This window comes from Prinia subflava, chromosome 4, assembly GCF_021018805.1.
Source record: "Prinia subflava isolate CZ2003 ecotype Zambia chromosome 4, Cam_Psub_1.2, whole genome shotgun sequence".
In the NCBI taxonomy this organism is placed as follows: domain Eukaryota; kingdom Metazoa; phylum Chordata; class Aves; order Passeriformes; family Cisticolidae; genus Prinia; species Prinia subflava.
Window position 1 is genome coordinate 16,339,072 of NC_086250.1, and position 17,696 is coordinate 16,356,767.

At 46.0% G+C, this 17,696-nt stretch overlaps 1 protein-coding gene across 2 annotated transcripts in view; it reads left to right on the top strand.

The window, feature by feature from the left end:
- Positions 1 to 11,977: 11,977 nt before the first annotated feature.
- Positions 11,978 to 17,696, top strand: part of TMTC1 (transmembrane O-mannosyltransferase targeting cadherins 1) — a 136,062-nt gene continuing 130,343 nt past the window's right edge. The window contains exon 1 of one of the 2 annotated variants that reach the window (XM_063395652.1): positions 11,978 to 12,409. In XM_063395652.1, the coding sequence (XP_063251722.1) occupies positions 12,102 to 12,409 (308 nt within the window). In that variant the 5' untranslated portion in view covers positions 11,978 to 12,101. The remainder of the gene's footprint in view (positions 12,410 to 17,696) is intronic. The other variant, XM_063395651.1, reaches the window with a different exon arrangement.

Genomic DNA, 17,696 nt, shown 5'->3' on the forward strand with positions numbered 1-17,696 from the left:
GTGATCATGAGCATATTTTGTCTGGCATGAGACAATTTTGCATAACCAGGTGCATAAATGAAAAGTCAGGGATTGCAATTAGGAATTCACTCATGCCAAACAAGCTACCTCAAACCAGTGTGAGCACATGGCCTTAGACCCACAAATGGCAGGCACTTTGCTGTCCCTGGAGAGGAGCAAAGTAGAAGTTTAAGCCTTTTTTTTCCATGGCCTGGGTGCAGGCAGACATCTACACGTGTCCTCTCCCCACAGGCTGAGCAGGAGCCACTCCAGCAGTGCAACAGAAGCTCCTTTAAGGAGCAGGAGGAGAAAGATAGGTGGGAATGAAGGAGACCTCTGTGCTGTGCCTTAAAACTTTTGGGTACTGTATTGGTTTGGACAATAGTGATGTTAAGTAGCACATCGCATATTAGCACCGGGGACCTAAAAGAGACCCAGACCTTCCACTGGCACCTGTGTTGGATCCGGTTGTGTCCTCTGGCATCCTCTTCCCGAGCTGCACTATTCCAGCTGGACACTAGAGAGCTCCTTCTACCAAAAACAGCTCAGCAGGGCGAGGGGAGGCTCCCTGAGAGGCGCCTTCCAAGCAGTCCCCCCTTTCCAGGGGAATTTTACTTGAGCTTTCTTATTGTATTAAAAATTAATATTCCCAAGGGAAAGCTGTCTTTGCCAGAGCGATGGCTGCAGCTGTAACTCCACACCTCCTACCCCCACCAAGACAGATTCTGCAGTTGCAACTTGGAAACTAATTACATAGATAGCAAAAAGTAAATCAAATGCTGCCAGCTTGGAAATTATAATTAAGTTTTTCTTGCAATAACAAACACACTCAATATGTGATTTATTATGACTATTGCTGTATTAATGATAGTAATAGTCTATGTCATGCACCTATGCAGAGTACATGTTTTCATTTAAATTGCCAGATTACAGTCCCAGATGCAGGATGAATTCTAACTAGCTCTCTGCAGTCAGTCTGCTGATAACCTTAAGCCTTACAACACACAAGCTATTGCCAAACACTACTCTATTAGCAAGCAATAAAACAGGATGGAGACTGGGTCTACTTTTTTCCATTAGCTGTGTTTGACCTGTCCCCCACAGCTGCCTTTACCCTATCCATCTCTTATTCAAAATCAAACCAAAATCCCCTATGCTGTCACTGTAAGGGCATATGTATTCCTGCTTTGCAGGCTCTGACACAAGCACAGGCTGCTGCAAGACGTTACAGAGAAGTAACAGCCCTATTCTATTCCTGTGGGGATTTTGCTCAAGGCTTGATTGCAGTTAGTCTTGCCCTGAGGTCAGCAGTGGGAGAGCACAGGATTTCAGTGGCAATGGCTCAGGATTTTGCCCCCCAAGCAAGTCCTGTCTCACTCCTGTCTCAAAATCCTGGAACACAAAGACTGAAAAAGCCTGTATGAAAACTTCAGAAAGGCTGGGGCAAGCCTTGTTCCAGGCTCTGCTGTGCACTGTGGCTGTGCTTGGCCAGGGCAGAGCCACAGCTGGCGCTCCTGCGACCTGTAGCTGCACGCTTGGTGAGAGCTGGTGTCTGTGTTGCTGGGGCACAGCTGGCAGCGGGCTGCCCAAAGTTGGAGGCTTGCTGTTGCAGTTGCTTAGTGACACTTTCAGCTAGATGGACCAATTCATTATGAGTGATAATGTTCCAGATCCGAGTAGATTACTTGCAGGCAGCCTGACAGGGCAAAAATAGTTATTGCTGTCTTTGCCTGGCTGTTGAGGAGGATATTCTGCAGGAATGAGTCAGATCTGGTTTGGTTTATGTAGAACGCCAAGGAATCAGTTTTGAGTTCTGAGGAAGGTTCTCTTCCAGGACAACTTGACTGTGTTAGTGACAGTGAACTGAATTGTATTGTGAATATCTTGTCACTCGGTTTCCAGAACCAGCACGTGACAATGATCGCTGAAAGATGAAATCTACTCTTTCTTTCTTTCTTTCTTTCTTCTTTTCAACCCATGGTCTTCTGAAAATGTATAGGTAACTGGAAAGAAAGAGGATTTCAGTGTAGGGCAGCTCCAAAGCAGGTCAGTGTGGGAGGTGAGAGGCTGCCTTTGATTCTCCTGAGATCCTCTCTTAGGAACTGTGCTGTGTGAGCCTTGGCCGTGCCAATCCACAGCCCATACTCTGGCTCCCATACATGGCAGAGCAAGACCCTAGCACGGCACTTATCAGCTGTCTTCCTAAATGATCTTGAGCTATCTGGAGGATTCCCTCACACTTTTGTGACCAGAGGGCTCATAATGATAGAAAATGTAACAAAATCCAGCAGCAACTTGCAGAACTGGAGCTAAGAAAATGAGAGGGTGTGGTAAGTCAGAGCTAGCAGTCTCTTGCAAAATGCTATTCCTCAGAAAATTGTGTTTTATTGTTTCCATCCCTGGGAGCTCACATTACACCCCAGCTAAACCTAGCAGGGCCCTGTCATTCATCAAGCAGTTTTATGGCATGACAGGAGTCTGCAAAATTAAAAGCCAGTTAAACAAATTAAAAAATTTAATAGAATCCTCTGTCTGCATCTTGCAAAAGAATAAAGGAAATGCCTTGGGATATCTTTTTCTCATAGGGAGGATCGTATTGGCCTCCAAAAGGCAACAACATCAAGGTGGCCATTGCAGAGAGAGAGAGAAAATCTTGCAAAATTTTATGAAGGAAATGAAAATGTGATTCCTGTCAAGTCACCCCTCATAAGTCCGTCTTTTCTCATCAACATCTCGTACCATGTGATATTCAGAGAAAGTGAAAACACTAGCTGTGGCTGTGAACTACTTTTCCCCTCTAATTTTATTTTGATTCAGCTGTCCAGAGAGCAAATCTTTAGGGAGGTATCCAAGACCTCAACATCTAAAGAACCCTCTCTAAAATCTAAATATAATAGCTCTGCCAATTTAGCTGACACATGTGGTTATTTCAGTGACAAAGAACTCTGAGACCTTCTAATCCCTTTCTCAAAACCCCCCCTAAAAACAACAGAACCTAACAACAACAACAATAACACCCAAAAAAACCAAAACCAAAAAACAACCTACTCCCAGTATTGCTTTATTTATCTCCCCAATATGTTTTGGTATGTGGTCTTTGGGAAAATTGCTGATTTAAATCATTGTTATAAACTGTTAGTGAATGGATGGTGATCCATAGGCTATTCCTTTCCTCAAGATGTCACCCACTGTCACGTCTGACTAACAAGAGTTTACAGGCCATTGATGAGTATAAGTGGTCTCAGTGACACGAATTCAAACTCAGCAGCTCAGCTTACTGCAGCTTAGCATGGATTAATTTCCCATGGCAGATGCCAGCCTCATGCCAAAAAAAGACCAACCCCCATCTTTATGATTTTTCTCTTCTTCACAATTGTCAATCTATGTAAGTACAGAGATAAAAAGAAATAGGCCCAAATTACAAAGTGTGGATTTCTGCAGCACTTCTTTGAAGTTGGGCTGTGCCTGAGTTTTCCTTTAGGCTCCTTTCCAGTCCTTTCCCTTATAAAAGTATTCATTTTCATGTGTTTTTACCCTTTTTACCAATAGGCCTGTTGAAGCTGTACTGGTAATAAACAAAATTGGCTCTCAGGTTTGATTTCTTTCTCTCTGTCTTTTTCCAAGGAAGGACTAAGAGTACAGAGGTGCAGTTTGTTGAATGGTTTGTTTGCTATTATTATTTTTTTTTGTTTATACTGGAGAGTGTTGGCCTTTTTGCCCTGAGAAGGTGATATTGATGAGAGTAACAAAAATCCTTAGGTCTTGCAGAGGATCACTCATTATTCCTGAAGCAGCTTCCAGAGTAGCTCTGTCTCAGTGTACGTGACCTCTAATCTACAAAAGAAAAGGTTGCCTTGTGCCCGAGGAACAGAGCTGTGGCGTGAACTTGGCAGTAGTTAAGATATGCTGGGCCATGGAGCATCTCTGGAAGCCTCTGGACAGCACACAGGAAAAACTAAGAAATACCTGGGGTGTGTCAGGGAGGTGAGATGAGCCTGAGATGTGCCCCCGAATTTGGTGTGATCTCCCAAGGGTGGAAGGAAGGGGCAGATGTAATGTGCTGGGAGTGGTCTACTAGAGGTGACAGAAAACCCTGCAGAGGTGTGTTGCCAAACAGGTTCAGTAACACTGAATTTGCTGGGTTTGCTCCCAGACTGAGACTTGTTTTGGTTTCTGTACCTCTCAGGCTTCAAATGCTGTCCGGAAAGCTTCCAGACTCCTATTGAGGGATCCTAAGAGTGTTTCAGCTGAGCTGCAGATGGCTTTGGGCTGAAGCCATGGGAAATTTTGTAAGCTCTAAACTAGGCAAAACTCAGTACCTTGTTGTTTTTTGGGTTTTTTGTTTAGCAATAGAAATGCAAAGGTTAGAAGTTGTGCTGACTGAGAAGAAAGCTGGGCTGGAATCAGGCAAAAGAAATGATCTGAAACATTGAGGGGAGTGTAAGTGGGCATAAGAAAGTGAGACTCATCTCCTTGGAGAGACTGGAAAGAGGAAGTTCTTCAGTCCCCAATAGCAGGAGGAGGTGGAAACCCTGAGCTCATAAGAATGCATTTGTCCTAGAGAAAACTGAGGAAAGTCACACATATGTCTCACTAGAGCATTTCAGGAGAGCCAAGGGTTTGCATTCACTCAGATAAAAGGTGTGTCAGTATTGTTAGAGCACAGGGCTCACTCATAATTTTTTTCATTGTCATATTTCTAGCCCCAGAACTGTGCAGTAACTATGTAACAAATCTCAGTGTGAGCTAGTGGAAGAGGGAAAGGTGATTTTAGCCAAAACAAAACAAGATTTGCACATGCTCTCGCACCCTCATCTGTTCTTCATCCTCTTCCATCCATGGATTACTATTTATTTTTCTCTGCTTGCCTGGGTGTTCAGTGGCTCTAAGCCTGCTGTTTTCTGCTTCTCATCACTTCTTTAGGGCTTTGCTCTATAGTCTGTCCTCTGTTTTACTCTGTTTTGTGGCTTAGGGGGTCCTGATAAGCTGCACATAGATGTGCTGGCAACTTGATGCCCCAGGTGCCATCTGCACCTACCATTCTCACAGCACTTCCACTGGTCCTTCTGTTGCTTCCACATCTAGAAAATCACTTCCATTTAGGATGGGCTTAATATTTTTATTAAAAATTCCTTGAGTATTACAACATATTTTACCTGTCTGCAGCAGACTCACAAGAGTGCAGATCAGTGCTGCAGAGGGGAGTGATCCTTTTATCCTACCACCAGTTTGAGGGTCACTTAGATGCATGGTCTGTGGAAACAATGGAGAGGGAAAAGGGAACACAGAAAAGCTACTCCAATCATCCCCAGCTGCCTCCTTCTCCTTCCTGCTACCTCCTGATGCTGCCCCCTCAATCAGGCTTTCAAATTGTTTCCTCTGAGAAGCTGTACAGGGTTTTACTGCTTTGATTTTTAACTGATTTATTGGCTGGCTGATAGTTTCTCAAATGCCTTGGGAAAACAGCAGGGACAGAAAGCAGTCACAAGCTGCTGGTGGGATAGCAGAGCTGGCTTAGGTTGTTGTGCCTGTGCTTGAGGACTTCCCTTTGCTCTAACACAGCCAGAGCTGTTCAGTACACCTCAGTGTAAGAGAAGCAGAGCCCAGAGTGAATGATGGATGCATTGTTTTATCTGGAGTGTTTGTTCAACATAAACACTAGAAAGTTAAGCTTATTTGAAGTTATTTTATTGCAAAATAAAACTGTAGCTACTCGCAAAAATAAAATCCAAAGAAGCCACCTGAAAAAAGATAATGTCATATTTCTTTTGCAGTAGGTTTTATGGAAACATTCACCTTCCTCAAATTACAGTGAACCCATGTGGCTTATTCTACAATATAAATTTTAATATTTGTGCTAAAATTTATTCCAGCTGTTTCTAATAATAGAAATATGAATAATATTACAGAGAGTCTTGACTGGACTTGGTGAAGATTTATTAATTTGTAATTTTTCCATCCTAAACCCAAATATTAAAAAAAAAAAGATGAAAAGAAAGAAAGGTAATTGCAACCACTGGCTTCTACTTCACCATGATGAAATTGAGATTGCCCAGTAATCAGAGAATAAATGTAGGGGTTTCCTGATTTTATTCAACAGTCTGATTTTATCAAAACTTTTGCAGTGAATGCAATTCAATCAAATGCAGGGATACCAGGAGATCTTTTGTATAAATCAGTTGCTTTTAGGAGAGAACTGCTGCTGCATACCAGCTCAGAGATTCACAGAAAACGAAACCAACTGAATCTGAATAGGGAACAGACTTGGGGTCTTTAACCTCTGTTTTTATTTTGACATATGAACTTTCAAGAGACAATTGCACTGGGGAACCTACAGCCAGCTCTGAAGACTGAATAGGGTCAAATTAACTGTTTCAGTACAGTCCAAGTTTTGAAGATGCCTCTTTTATCTCACCAAAATCAGATCCATCTTCCAAATCCAGTGTCTCCCTACAGGAGCAATGTCAATCACAACCACTAAATATTGATCAGAGTTTCTTACCCTGCACTTGACCTCAGCAGCTCAGCATCCAACTGTACAGCCATGTGACAATATAAATTGTCCTTGCACAGCCTCGTGGGAAACATATGGAGTCTGAGTTTCTAATGTCCATTCTTTGGGAGAGCTATCCTTTTAAAACAATTTCTCTCTAGCAGGATTCTCTTTAAGCAGCCTCACACACATTCTGCTTGTACTCAGAATCAGTGTTCCAGGAAGAGTGAAAATGTCATCCAGCACTATGCAATATAAATGAAAACAATGTTGGGTCTTTTAAGAATCCCTCATTTGCTTATCCAGAAGTGGTCCTATCTTGGGTTGGGTCCTTCCTTTTTAATTTTTGTGGTTCTGAGTCATTAACTGATTTCCATGAAGTGCATAAAAATTCAGCTTGAACTGTCTCGTAGTTAATCAGCAATAAATAGAAGACTGTTATAAGTGATAACTCTTATGACTCAAGCCCTATTGTCTGCACTTTTCCCTTGCTCTAATGCAGTAAAAAAGATCTGTCAGGCAAGGGCAGGGCTGAGGACTTTCTTTGGCTTTGGGAAATTTCTGCAATTCTTCCAGCAGAGAAGAGCAGATCCATGCTCAGTAAGGAAAGAAAAACGCTTTTGCTCCTCCACTCCCCATTTCATCATGGGTTTCTGAACACCCAAATCATGCACACAAAAATGGAAAGTGCTGATCTCCTCAGCTGATGAGTGAACCTGCTGGAGAGGGCAATCTCAGCTGCCTATGGCAAAATCTGCCTCCTCAGTAGATGAAGAATCCAATTATTCTCATTATTGGGGCTTGTCCCACCTTTGTATTGTCCCTGACCTTTAAACTGAGATTACATAACCCAAGTGACTACCGTTTGCTGATTAAGAAGAGTGTCAAATCATGGATGTTCCATCCACTGTGGGGGTTCAAAGACTCTCTACAATCCTGCCCAAAGACTAAGGCTTCCCTCAGGTCTCTTCAAAGGCAGAAAATGCATTTGTTGTATGAGCTGAAAAAGAGATTCCCTCTAATCCAGTAACAACTATGGCAAGCTTTTTCTGAGCTTGAAATCTCTCATTTTGTGCAAGCATATGAAACAGGTGACAAATGGATGTGAAAATGGGTCACAGAGGCTTCTCTGTTACTTGCCATCTGTGTCAGGGGTGGGAAATGAGCATCCATGAGGATCCACCAAGCAGTGCTTACCATGTGATATTTTCTTGTTGATATCACTTGGTAAATACTGAGGGGTTGGAGTTTTCAGGGCTAATATTAAGCACAGTCTGTGACTGCCATGGTGAGAAGGCTTACTAGGGGGTTGAACTTGAAATACTATATCCCCTTTGAAAAGGATAGGGCACCCTGAGGATATTGGATTTCTTTGTCTCCTAAGGATCACAGGGCCAAGATACTAAGTTTTCCTCTCATGCTTGTTCTGGCTCTTGGCCACAGCTGAAAGTGAAAGCCAAAACATAGGAACTTTCACTGGGCTTTAAGAAGAATTCACTAAAGATAAACTTTCTGTTGCCTGGATAGACTAAGAAGCAATTTGGTAACAAGGAAAATGGATGATAATTAGGATTTTCCCAGCAAATCTCAGTACAGCCTTTCACTGTTGCAGTGCTCCCAGTAACTCCAAAATGCAAATAGTGCTTGACTAAACAGAATTATGCCTGCACTGAACTCCTTCGAGGGGTTCAGGCCCACATGCACTCTGTCTCTCCAAAGCTCTTCCAGCACAGGCAGCACACTGGATTTAAGGTGCCAAACTTGGTTCATTTTTAACCATATGAACATAATCTGTACCCATTGAAGATTCCATGCATGGCAGATACAGAATTTCATCCTGGGGCAACTGAAATAAATTGCAGTAACTGACTACAAGCAGAAATCAATTGGACCAGTTACCAAATGACTTTGTTTAAATGTAAAATTATTTGCTCAGACAGCAAGAAACTATTTACATATGCCACTTTTGAAATTTACCTCTAGCTATGACCATATGGTAATTTAACTTTTAAATTGTATTTACTGCATTCTTATACTTTAATCAGTCAATGCAGAGCTAAACTCTTCAGAACTCTGCATTTAAGCTTGAAACTCAAAACATTTGCAGTTTCTCTCTGCCTTTGAGCAGTTGCAATTGTCAGATAATAGCAGATCAATCAGTGCTCAACCCTTTGAAGTGTATCTGTTCAAATGTGTCCTGCCTTGCACTGGCTGCCGTATGTTTTACTCCAAGTGGAGGCAAAACTTTCCTTGTTTAGAAGTAACAAGCTCTGCTCAATTAGCAGAGCAAGGATTTTTTGAGCGTTGCACATAATTAGTTTCAAGGTCTCTAGTTTTAACAGCCATTTGTTAATCTTTTTTTATATAGCTGGCACAAAACTTGTGATTGAAATACAAGGAAGCAGGGAAATAGCTGGAGTACTTAAAGTACACACAATTCCAGAACTCCGCTCGGCTTTTCTGAGAAGCATTTTGGCTTCACATTTCAGAAGCGATGACATAGCTACTTCAGGTAGAGAAAGAAACAATGCTTTCAGGAGAAGGAAATACCTATTAGAGAACATATTTTTGGAAGTGGCGAAGCAACTTTGGAGCAAATCATCCCATCTCCATTGTCTTTTTTCTCTCTCTTTCCTCTCCCTCTGTGCCCATGATTGCATGTATATGTGCAGATCTGACATCCAGAATACAGCAGTGTTCAGTGTTTGTTCTTCTGCTCTCTGACTCTTTTTGCTGGTACTTTCTTCATAGGTGGACAGGGCTTCTACCAACAGACAACATATTGAATTCAATCTGTGGTGGTGATTGCTGCATGACGAGGTTATGTTTCCCTTTGTGGAGAAAGTAGAACATTTCAGTGGGTCTTGGTGTGAAGAATGTGAGGTCTTCCTCAGTGTCTGGCTAGAGCATTGCTTTGTGTCTTTCAGATGTTTGCTTGAGGGAAGAAAGGAAAAAACTGGTCTTGTCTTGCAGAAATGAGAATAGATCTTCTCATATAAAGACTTGGCAAATCAGTGTTAACTACATGTTAACATGTAGTTAACATTTCAATAAGCACATAAGAAACAGTTTGAAAATAAATTGGGTTTTTCTCCATTGCATAGTCTAGATCTCTGTGCCAGATGAAAGCCAATGGCCTGTGTAGGTGCCCTCCTAAGAGTGTGAGGGGAAGGAGTCCTGAGTGGGTCAGGACTGCCATCTCTCTCTTTTTGGTGTTAATCAAGGATGGTAGGTTATGGAAGAGAGAAGGCTACTGTAGATCTCTGTGAGAAGCAAAGTTATTTATTCCAGAGAGTGTGCCTGTTGTACTATGTGATGGTAGATGGCTGTATATGATACTGTCAGAAGACACTGTCAGGAAATTCCTTGATGAGAAAATTATTTTCTATCATCTCTTCATCCTTTACTGGTTTAGAACTCTGCATTTTTGTGAGCTTTTTGTAAAGAACAAGTTAAACTCAACGAGTGGACAGGAGGACTTGTGACACAGCAGGGACATGTCCCAGAGTCCTGGATAACAAATCCAAGAGAGACCTGTCCCTGCGTGTTCCAAGCTGCCTGATGGCAGCCCTGGGCCCTGCTTTGTGACAGGAGCAGGCTGTCAGTGGGCTGCCCCCAGCCTGTGATGATGGAGAAGGACAGAGGGCTGCAAGACATTGATGAGAACGGCTGAGGCCTCTCATCCATGCAGGTGAAGGACTAGAGGTACGGGGTCTTGCTAGGAGGGACAGCCTGCTAAAACCCAGCTGGGCTAGGGGACTGCAGATTTTGTTCAGCTGAGTAATTTAGGATTTCAAATATTACCTGCAGTCTACTGTAAGGCAATTTTAATGCATAATCTTTCACATTGTTTTTGCTTCCCTCAGCATTACCGTCCATTCCTCTCCTCCCCCTCTGCCCTCCAAACCACTATTTTAATTTATGTCAACAAAAAGTCCTGATTCCACCTCTTAGGCAGGTGTGCAATAGTGAGGTTGCTCCAGAGCTGCTGGGTCCTCGTGGGCTCTGGTACGTGAATGCCTCTGCATACCAGGCTGTTTCTCCTCCTGTGCCCATGCATTGACTTTGGCGGTCTAGCTCTGCATGCCTAGGCTTTGAAACTTTGGTGAAAACAAAGACCAACACACTATCACAAGTGGTTTCCACTGCTGCTGAAAACTCCATGCAGCCAATTGCCTAAATGTCATCAGCTGCTTAAAGAGAAAGGTTGAATTAATGGCTCTGACTGTGGTGGAGTTTCCTTCTGTCCCGGATATGAACACACTGTCCTAGGCAGAGTTAACTGTTATTTTTAGCTATAACAAAAGTGCATCTGAAAAGCCTGTTCTGTTGCACTTGGAAAGTACCAGATCACTCGAAGTGCCAAGTGTGCTGGGGGAAAAAGCACTCCTGGAGGGGGCTTGCCCCGGACAGCCTGCATGAACTTCCCACGGCTTCCACTCCCCTCTTTTTCCCTGCACGCGAGCAGGCACGCTCACACGACACACAGGGAGCAGCCTGCAGCTGCACAGGCTGCTGGTGAGCCTGCTCACTGTATCTTTTCTCAAGAACTAATTCAAAGTATGTCCACTATGTTCATTCACCTAATTGAATCAAAGCTTCTTTGCCAAGTGGTGTTATTGTTTTGTCTGGTTATAAGCAGAAGGTTTGCTTTAAAGGGTAAAAACCCCATTAATAGAGTCCTTGTTTTTCTGGTTTTTGAGAAATCTATGACTACATAGTTTTGATACATGGGTAAATAGATGGTCTGACCATGGCCTTTCCTCAAGTTATTGAGGCTTGTCACTAACACAAGAAAGGTCATCTATAGGAGGGGTACGGAAACACTGCAGCTTTCAAGCGATTTTGGAAGAGGGACAGAGTAGAGAAAACAAGTTCTGTGGCACCAACATGCCTTTCCCTCCAGCAGGACACAGTGGGGGACTGGTTGGCACAGCCGGCGCTGCAGCGCGGAGGACGTGGGCCAGCACTGCTGCCGTGGAGCGGCGCGGATGCTGTGCAGCAGCGCCGGTACCGGATCGGCACGCACTCTGTGCATGCTGCGGAGCGGAGCGGGTGCCGGGGAGCCAGCTGGGCTGACCAGGTGAGCGTAGTCCACGGGGGAGCTGCCCGGGGGGGTCGGAGGCACCAGGCGGCAGGACAGCCCTGCACCCGTCTCCCGGGAGAGCAGCGACAGCCCGAGCGCCGCAGCGGGACCGCGCTCCCCGCCCGCAGCGCTCCCCGCCCGCAGCGCTCCCCGCACGGCCTCGCGTGGGTGCCGCCGTGCCGGGGCGCGTCCCCCCCGCCGTGCGCGGCGGGGCCCCCGCGGGCAGAGCCCCCCGCGCCCACGGGCCGAGGAGGTGGCGGCGGTGTGACAGCGCGGCAAGGAGCATGCGTGCGGGAGGGGGCGCGGGGGGGGGAGGAGGAGGAGGAAGAAGAGGAGGGGAGGGATGGCGCGGGGAGGCGGCCGCTGTTTATTTGCAGCCGGGCGGGCTGCGCCTCGGCAGAGCGCGAGTGGCCGGCGGCGGTCCCGCTGCCCGCCCCGCACCATGCGGGCGCCGCTGCCTGCCCGCGCCGCGGCGGCGGCGGAGCCGGGGCAGCCGGGGCAGCCGGCGCGGCGCCCCGCGCCATGGTGACGGGCTCGGCGCGGGGCTCCCGCAGCCGGGACCGAGCCGCGCCGGCCCCCTGCCCGTCGGCGGGCGGGCGGCGCGGCGGGGCGGCGGCGGCGGCGGTGCTGGCGGGGCTGTGCGCCCTCTGCTACGGCAACTCCCTGCGGGGCGAGTTCGTGCACGACGACGTCTGGGCCATCGTGAACAACCCCGACGTGCGGGCGGCCGCCCCCGTGTCCGCCGCCTTCGCCAACGACTTCTGGGGCAAGCGCATGGCCGAGAACACCAGCCACAAGTCCTACCGGCCCCTCTGCGTCCTCACCTTCAAGTGAGTGCCGGCGGCTCCCCTCCGCACGGACCCTCTCCCGCTCCGTGTCCGGGCGCACGGGGGTCAGCGGGAGCCCCGCGGCCCCGCTCCCTCCCTCGGCTTCGTGATTCAGCATTTCTGCCGGGGCTGTGCGGGACGGGGGCGGGCGGGGGCTCCGCCGCCGGCGCGGTCCCGCGGCCCGGCCCGGCCCGGCCCGGGGCAAGTTCGCTGGAGAAGGGAAGCGATGAGGCGGCGCTCCGGAGGAGCCCGCCGCTCTCCCGCTAGTGCCCCTCTTTCCCGGCCGTTCGGGAGCAGGTGGCGCCTCTTCCCCGGGCTGCGGGAGGGATGAAAAGGAAAACGGAGCGTTTCGGAAAGCGCTTTTGGCTGGGGAAGGTGCTCACATGAATTCCCCGTGAGTTCCTCCTGTGCTTTAATCTCGAGTACCTTTTCTCCGCAATTGAGTGATAGTGCCAAAAACTTCCCGCGTTGTGTTTTGAAACAGACCCGTGGTTATCTCTGCCTTTGTTGTTAGCGCTAAGTGAGGGGGTCAGCCCCGCGGGTACCGCGCCGGTCCGCGCATCCCTTCTGGCAGCTGCCAGCCTCCCGCGGCAGTCGCGGAGTTGCAGCCTCCCTGCTTCAGATGTTTCTTCCCTGTCTGCCGGGCAGAGTTGTTGAGGAGGAGTTTCGGCGTTACAGGAATAAAGGGAAGTTGAGCAGCAACAGTGACAGCTACCTTCGCTAATCCTAGAAAAAAACCCTTCGCTGTTCTCTCTTCCCCAGGCAAGAATTTGTGGCAAATCAGCTCAGTTACAATCCATACAGTTTGTCATTCTTTCCATTAGGTTGTTCTGTATTTAATTTATTCTGATGAAACATGAACCGTGATGAATATTTAGCACATTTTAGCATTTAGAAATGATCTGTGTGTTTGCAGAGAGCTGTGCTGAAGAGCTGGTGTGTGGCTGGCTGATGTCTAGTGCTCGGTGTTCGGTAGATGCTCATTACAAACTCCAGCAGGCGTTGGGAGTAAAGGGACATTGGCAAGTCTGCCAGGGGATGTGTTACCGGTTCCTGGTTCACTCTGATTGAGGAACTCATTAGCACACCGGATGTATAAATAGAATTTCACGAATATGTGGAAATGGAGTGTTTCTGTGAGGCAAGTTTTGGGAAATAGAACATCCCTTTGGCACTCCCACAGAGCACTTGCTGCTCTTTGGTTGTAAAGGTGGATTTGGAGCCAAGAGCTATCAGTATAGGCTGTCTGGGCACAGGCTGGCATGCTCCTCATAAAGGAACGCTGAATAGCACAGACCCTTGTCAACTGGATTTTTTAGAACAGGTTTTGTATCTTCTCTTCCAAGAGTGTGTCAGCCCGTTTCTGTAAAGAGCGAGGTGGGAGTAGGTAGTTGCAGGCAAAGCTGGCTTTGTGCACACAGCATGCCTTCTCCATTATGTGTCCAACCAAACTCTTGTAGTTTAGGATCGGTGTAATTAATCCATTCCTCCAGCAATACATCTGGGGGTAATTGGAGAGAGGAGTGAACCTGTGTATATCACCACTGACCTCACTGCATGGAACATTAGTGCTGCACTTGGCCTCCTAGATTGCAGGATTGAGATTGTGATGCTAATGAGCAAAAGAAACTTAAACTTTAATAACAAAATGGAAACTAAAAGTTCTAGTTCCCATTTGTCTGTATTTGAACTGGTTTTGCCTTTGCTATTTAAAGGGGGTGTGTCAAAAAAGGATGAAGTACTGTCTCTGCCTAGTCCTTTCTGGAAGGGAAGTGGCACTAATTTTGTGAACAAGATTTCATCCTCTGTGCTTATAATAACCATACAGCCAAGACATTGGGTCAAAGGCAGAGTCATTTGTTCACCACTTGGCATTGCATCTGGAATAGGGAAGGAATCGTTTATCTTCCCTGGCTGCAGAGGGAAATTATATCCACTGCGTCCTAATTATCCTTCCAGCCTTCCAGTTCCCACATTCTTCCCATTTCATTTCTACCAGTAGGGTGTCAGAGGAAGGTGTTAAGAGCTGGGTGGAGTGAATCCTTCAAACCCTGCGCTTCCAAAGAAGCCTCGGGCAGCTTTTGGCAAGCGGCACTGAACCTGTGGCTGGACTGCTCTGCCTGCCTGAGCCACCCGCCCCTGCCTTGCCCAGCAGGAGGCTGCTGGTTGCTCTGTCTTCCTGCAGAAGGAAGAAAGGATTTAACTTGGTTCTTGTAAAAAGCTCAGCAGAACTGAGCGGTAACAGAATGGAAATGAACGTTGCTAATACTCTTGTTAGAATTTACTCCACCCACTTAAGATACTCGAGAAAACTGTGTGATTTGTGCAGGAAGGAGGGAAGAGAGGGCCAAAGTATTCTGGTATGTTTATTGTTTGTAGATATGCTTATTTTATTTCATTTATCTTGTTGTTGTGCTAATTAGGTCAAATCCAAGGCATTTCAATAGCAGCATGAATCTTTATATCAGCCTAGTGGCTCTACTTCTCTTGCATGCAACTCTCATCTGTAAAGGCTTGTTTCGCATCTTGGTGTATTAAGATTAAAGAATCTGGGAGATCTCCAAGCTGCCTGTACAGAACAGATGTGAAGGGTAGGCTGAAATTTACATCTACAGATTCATCAATCTACCAAAACTTTGCCTCAGTCTCTTTTCTGCCTTTTGTGGCTGTGAAAGTAAGAGGCAGGACTCAAAATGCCCTATGGACTTTTCATTAGGCTGAGCATATCCTACATATAAGCTACATATTCCTAAAATGATCTCAATTAAAAAAATTTATCACCCATCTGTCAGAAAATTCTGAAGCAGGCATTGCTGAAATTGTGTAACAGTAGTTCAGTGTCCCTGATGAATTGGAAATCATAAATGACAGTCCTCATTCCAGCAGACTAATGCTCTGGAGTCAAACAGTGAAAAGAGCTCAAGTATTTGACGTTATTCACACTGGATCTGACAGGATGAATGATCAGAAGAAAAGAAGAGTAGCCCACTGGAACCATTAAGCAAAATCTAAATATTCACAGAATTGCTCCACTGTTTTGTGTGGGTTAACATCAGAAGGGGAAAAAAGTCTCCATATGGACTGCTGAATTAATTAATATTTGCTTTGTGTCTTTGAACTTCTCTTGCCTTTTCTGTTGACTTCTATAAAATAAAGGAATGTTGAATGAGTTGGTTCAGAAGCATTCCTATTACACATGGGTAGCTGTTAGGTGACAGGTCTAGCACAACTCCTCATCTGCACGGGGGTTGAGATGATAGGCAGTGGTTTTGCTTAGTCCTTCAGAAAGACTTACTTCATGCTCTCTTCTCCAGCTGCTGCCACTTAGAGGTATTTAGCTGCAGGTGTTTTCTTCTCTAAGAAGTGATTCAATATACTTCTTCCTAAAGAAGGCAACTTTTTGGACTCAGAAGATACTATATTTTGGCCTCTTCCTTACAGAATGTTAAGATGAAAGGTAGAAAAAAAAAGGTGAAAAAAGAGAACTGCCAGTTCTGTAATTCACTCAGGATTTTATATTTAAACTGGGTGCTTTTTGTCTTACACCTTGCCTCCACTAACAGAAGTTCACTGAATCATTTATTCCCTCACTTCAGTTACTCCTTGTTTCCAGTGGTTTTGCAGAAATGTTTCTCAGCTGCTGAAGCAGAAGGTGCAATCCTCAATGCTGTCTCCCTCCCACTTTCTCTTTCTGCCAAATCCCCTTTTAGATAAGATTCTCCAACCCAGAAACAAACAGGTGCTGAAGATTTGGTACTCAGCAACACAGTGAAGGTAAACAGTGGTAGAAAATGGTGAGAGTGGAGCCTTTCAAATCCCCTGTTTGCTAAGATCTAAAGACATTTAATCTGACATGAGCCTGCTGGTTTGCAGGTGGCTGAGAGGTAAAGGCTCTGTGTGCTCAGCCTCGTTGGTTGGCAGATGCTGGTGAGGGATGCCTCAAGGAACAGCTCAACAGGGACAGAAGAAAGAGGTGGTGACAAAGACTTGGGAGGATGGCATGGCAGGGCAGCACAGCAGATACCTGATCTGCCTTGAAGGAGGTGGCAGTGATGTTCACGGGGAATCTGCTTGGCAGTGGGAAGGGTGTGAGAGTGCCCACTCCAGCTGCTGCTGGGTGCCTCTGGTGGCCTAGGAGCAGAGGAGCTGGCAGGGCAATAAGCTGCAAAAGAGAATGCAGCTCTCCCACCAGAAAAGACCTTGACACTTTGTGCAGGGAGCTATCCTACTAGTACTCTAGCTAGAAAAAGAAATGGGGAAAAGGATAAATTAACAAGTGTGGGCTGTGTTCAGGTGCTGACTGAAGAATGGTTAACCTTCCAGGTCTGCCCACCAAAGCTGCTAGCCAGTGATGGCTTGGGTGTGTACCTGCCTGAGAAGTAAATAGGGACCTTCTGCAGTGCCTGAGTATCCTGGGTTGGCATTGAGAGCCTCATGTGAAGCTCCAGTGGCTTTAGATCAAAGCCTTAAGTGAATGTGAGCTTGGGTTAGATGTAAATATGTAGCCAACTGATTCTATAACTCACTGTCAGCCTTCTGATCTATCTAGTTGTTTACAGCTGATCCTCCTGTTTTTTCAGCTGTATCAGTGGCATAAGTTTCAAGGACAGGGAGCTTAAGAGAACCAAAACAACCTGGGGAAGGAAAAAAGACCTTACATTTTCTTTGTTATTGATTTAATGCTATATTACAGCTTGACATTGCAGGGTAATATAGTGGAGCTATAATGTGTCAGGTTAAATACACAGTGCACAAGTATTTTCTTCACTCTGTACATCACAATGTTTGTGTCAGTATTTCTCTTGTACAGCTTAGTCTACTATTTTTACTCATGCTGTGGCAGTCACTCTCCACTCTGCTACTGTGATACCTGCCATGAAATTGATGTAGTGTTACTGGTGTAGCCACACTGGATGAGGTGGCCTTTGTGAAGAAAAGCAGATGCTTTTGTGAGACTGGTTGTGTTATAGCTGGAATATACAGACACATCTCTAAGCACATAAGCTTTTCTTTTGACCCAGAGCAGAATGCCTTGCTGCCATTTTAGGTGTCTTCCAAAGCTTGGTGCCTCAAAGCTTAGGTTTTTTTTCCCCAGTTCCAGGTGCACAAGAAGTCTCCCTCACAAATGTAATTTTTGTAGGCGGTGTCTGATGTTTATGGTCATAAGTTTGGGCTGTGTTTCTCTGTGGTTGCTTGCCCTCCCTGGAATGAGGACAGGACTGCTGTGGAGGGTGAGAGGAGAAGCTCCCTGCCCAGAGATAGAGGGTGCAGACCTGGCTGGGGGTCCATG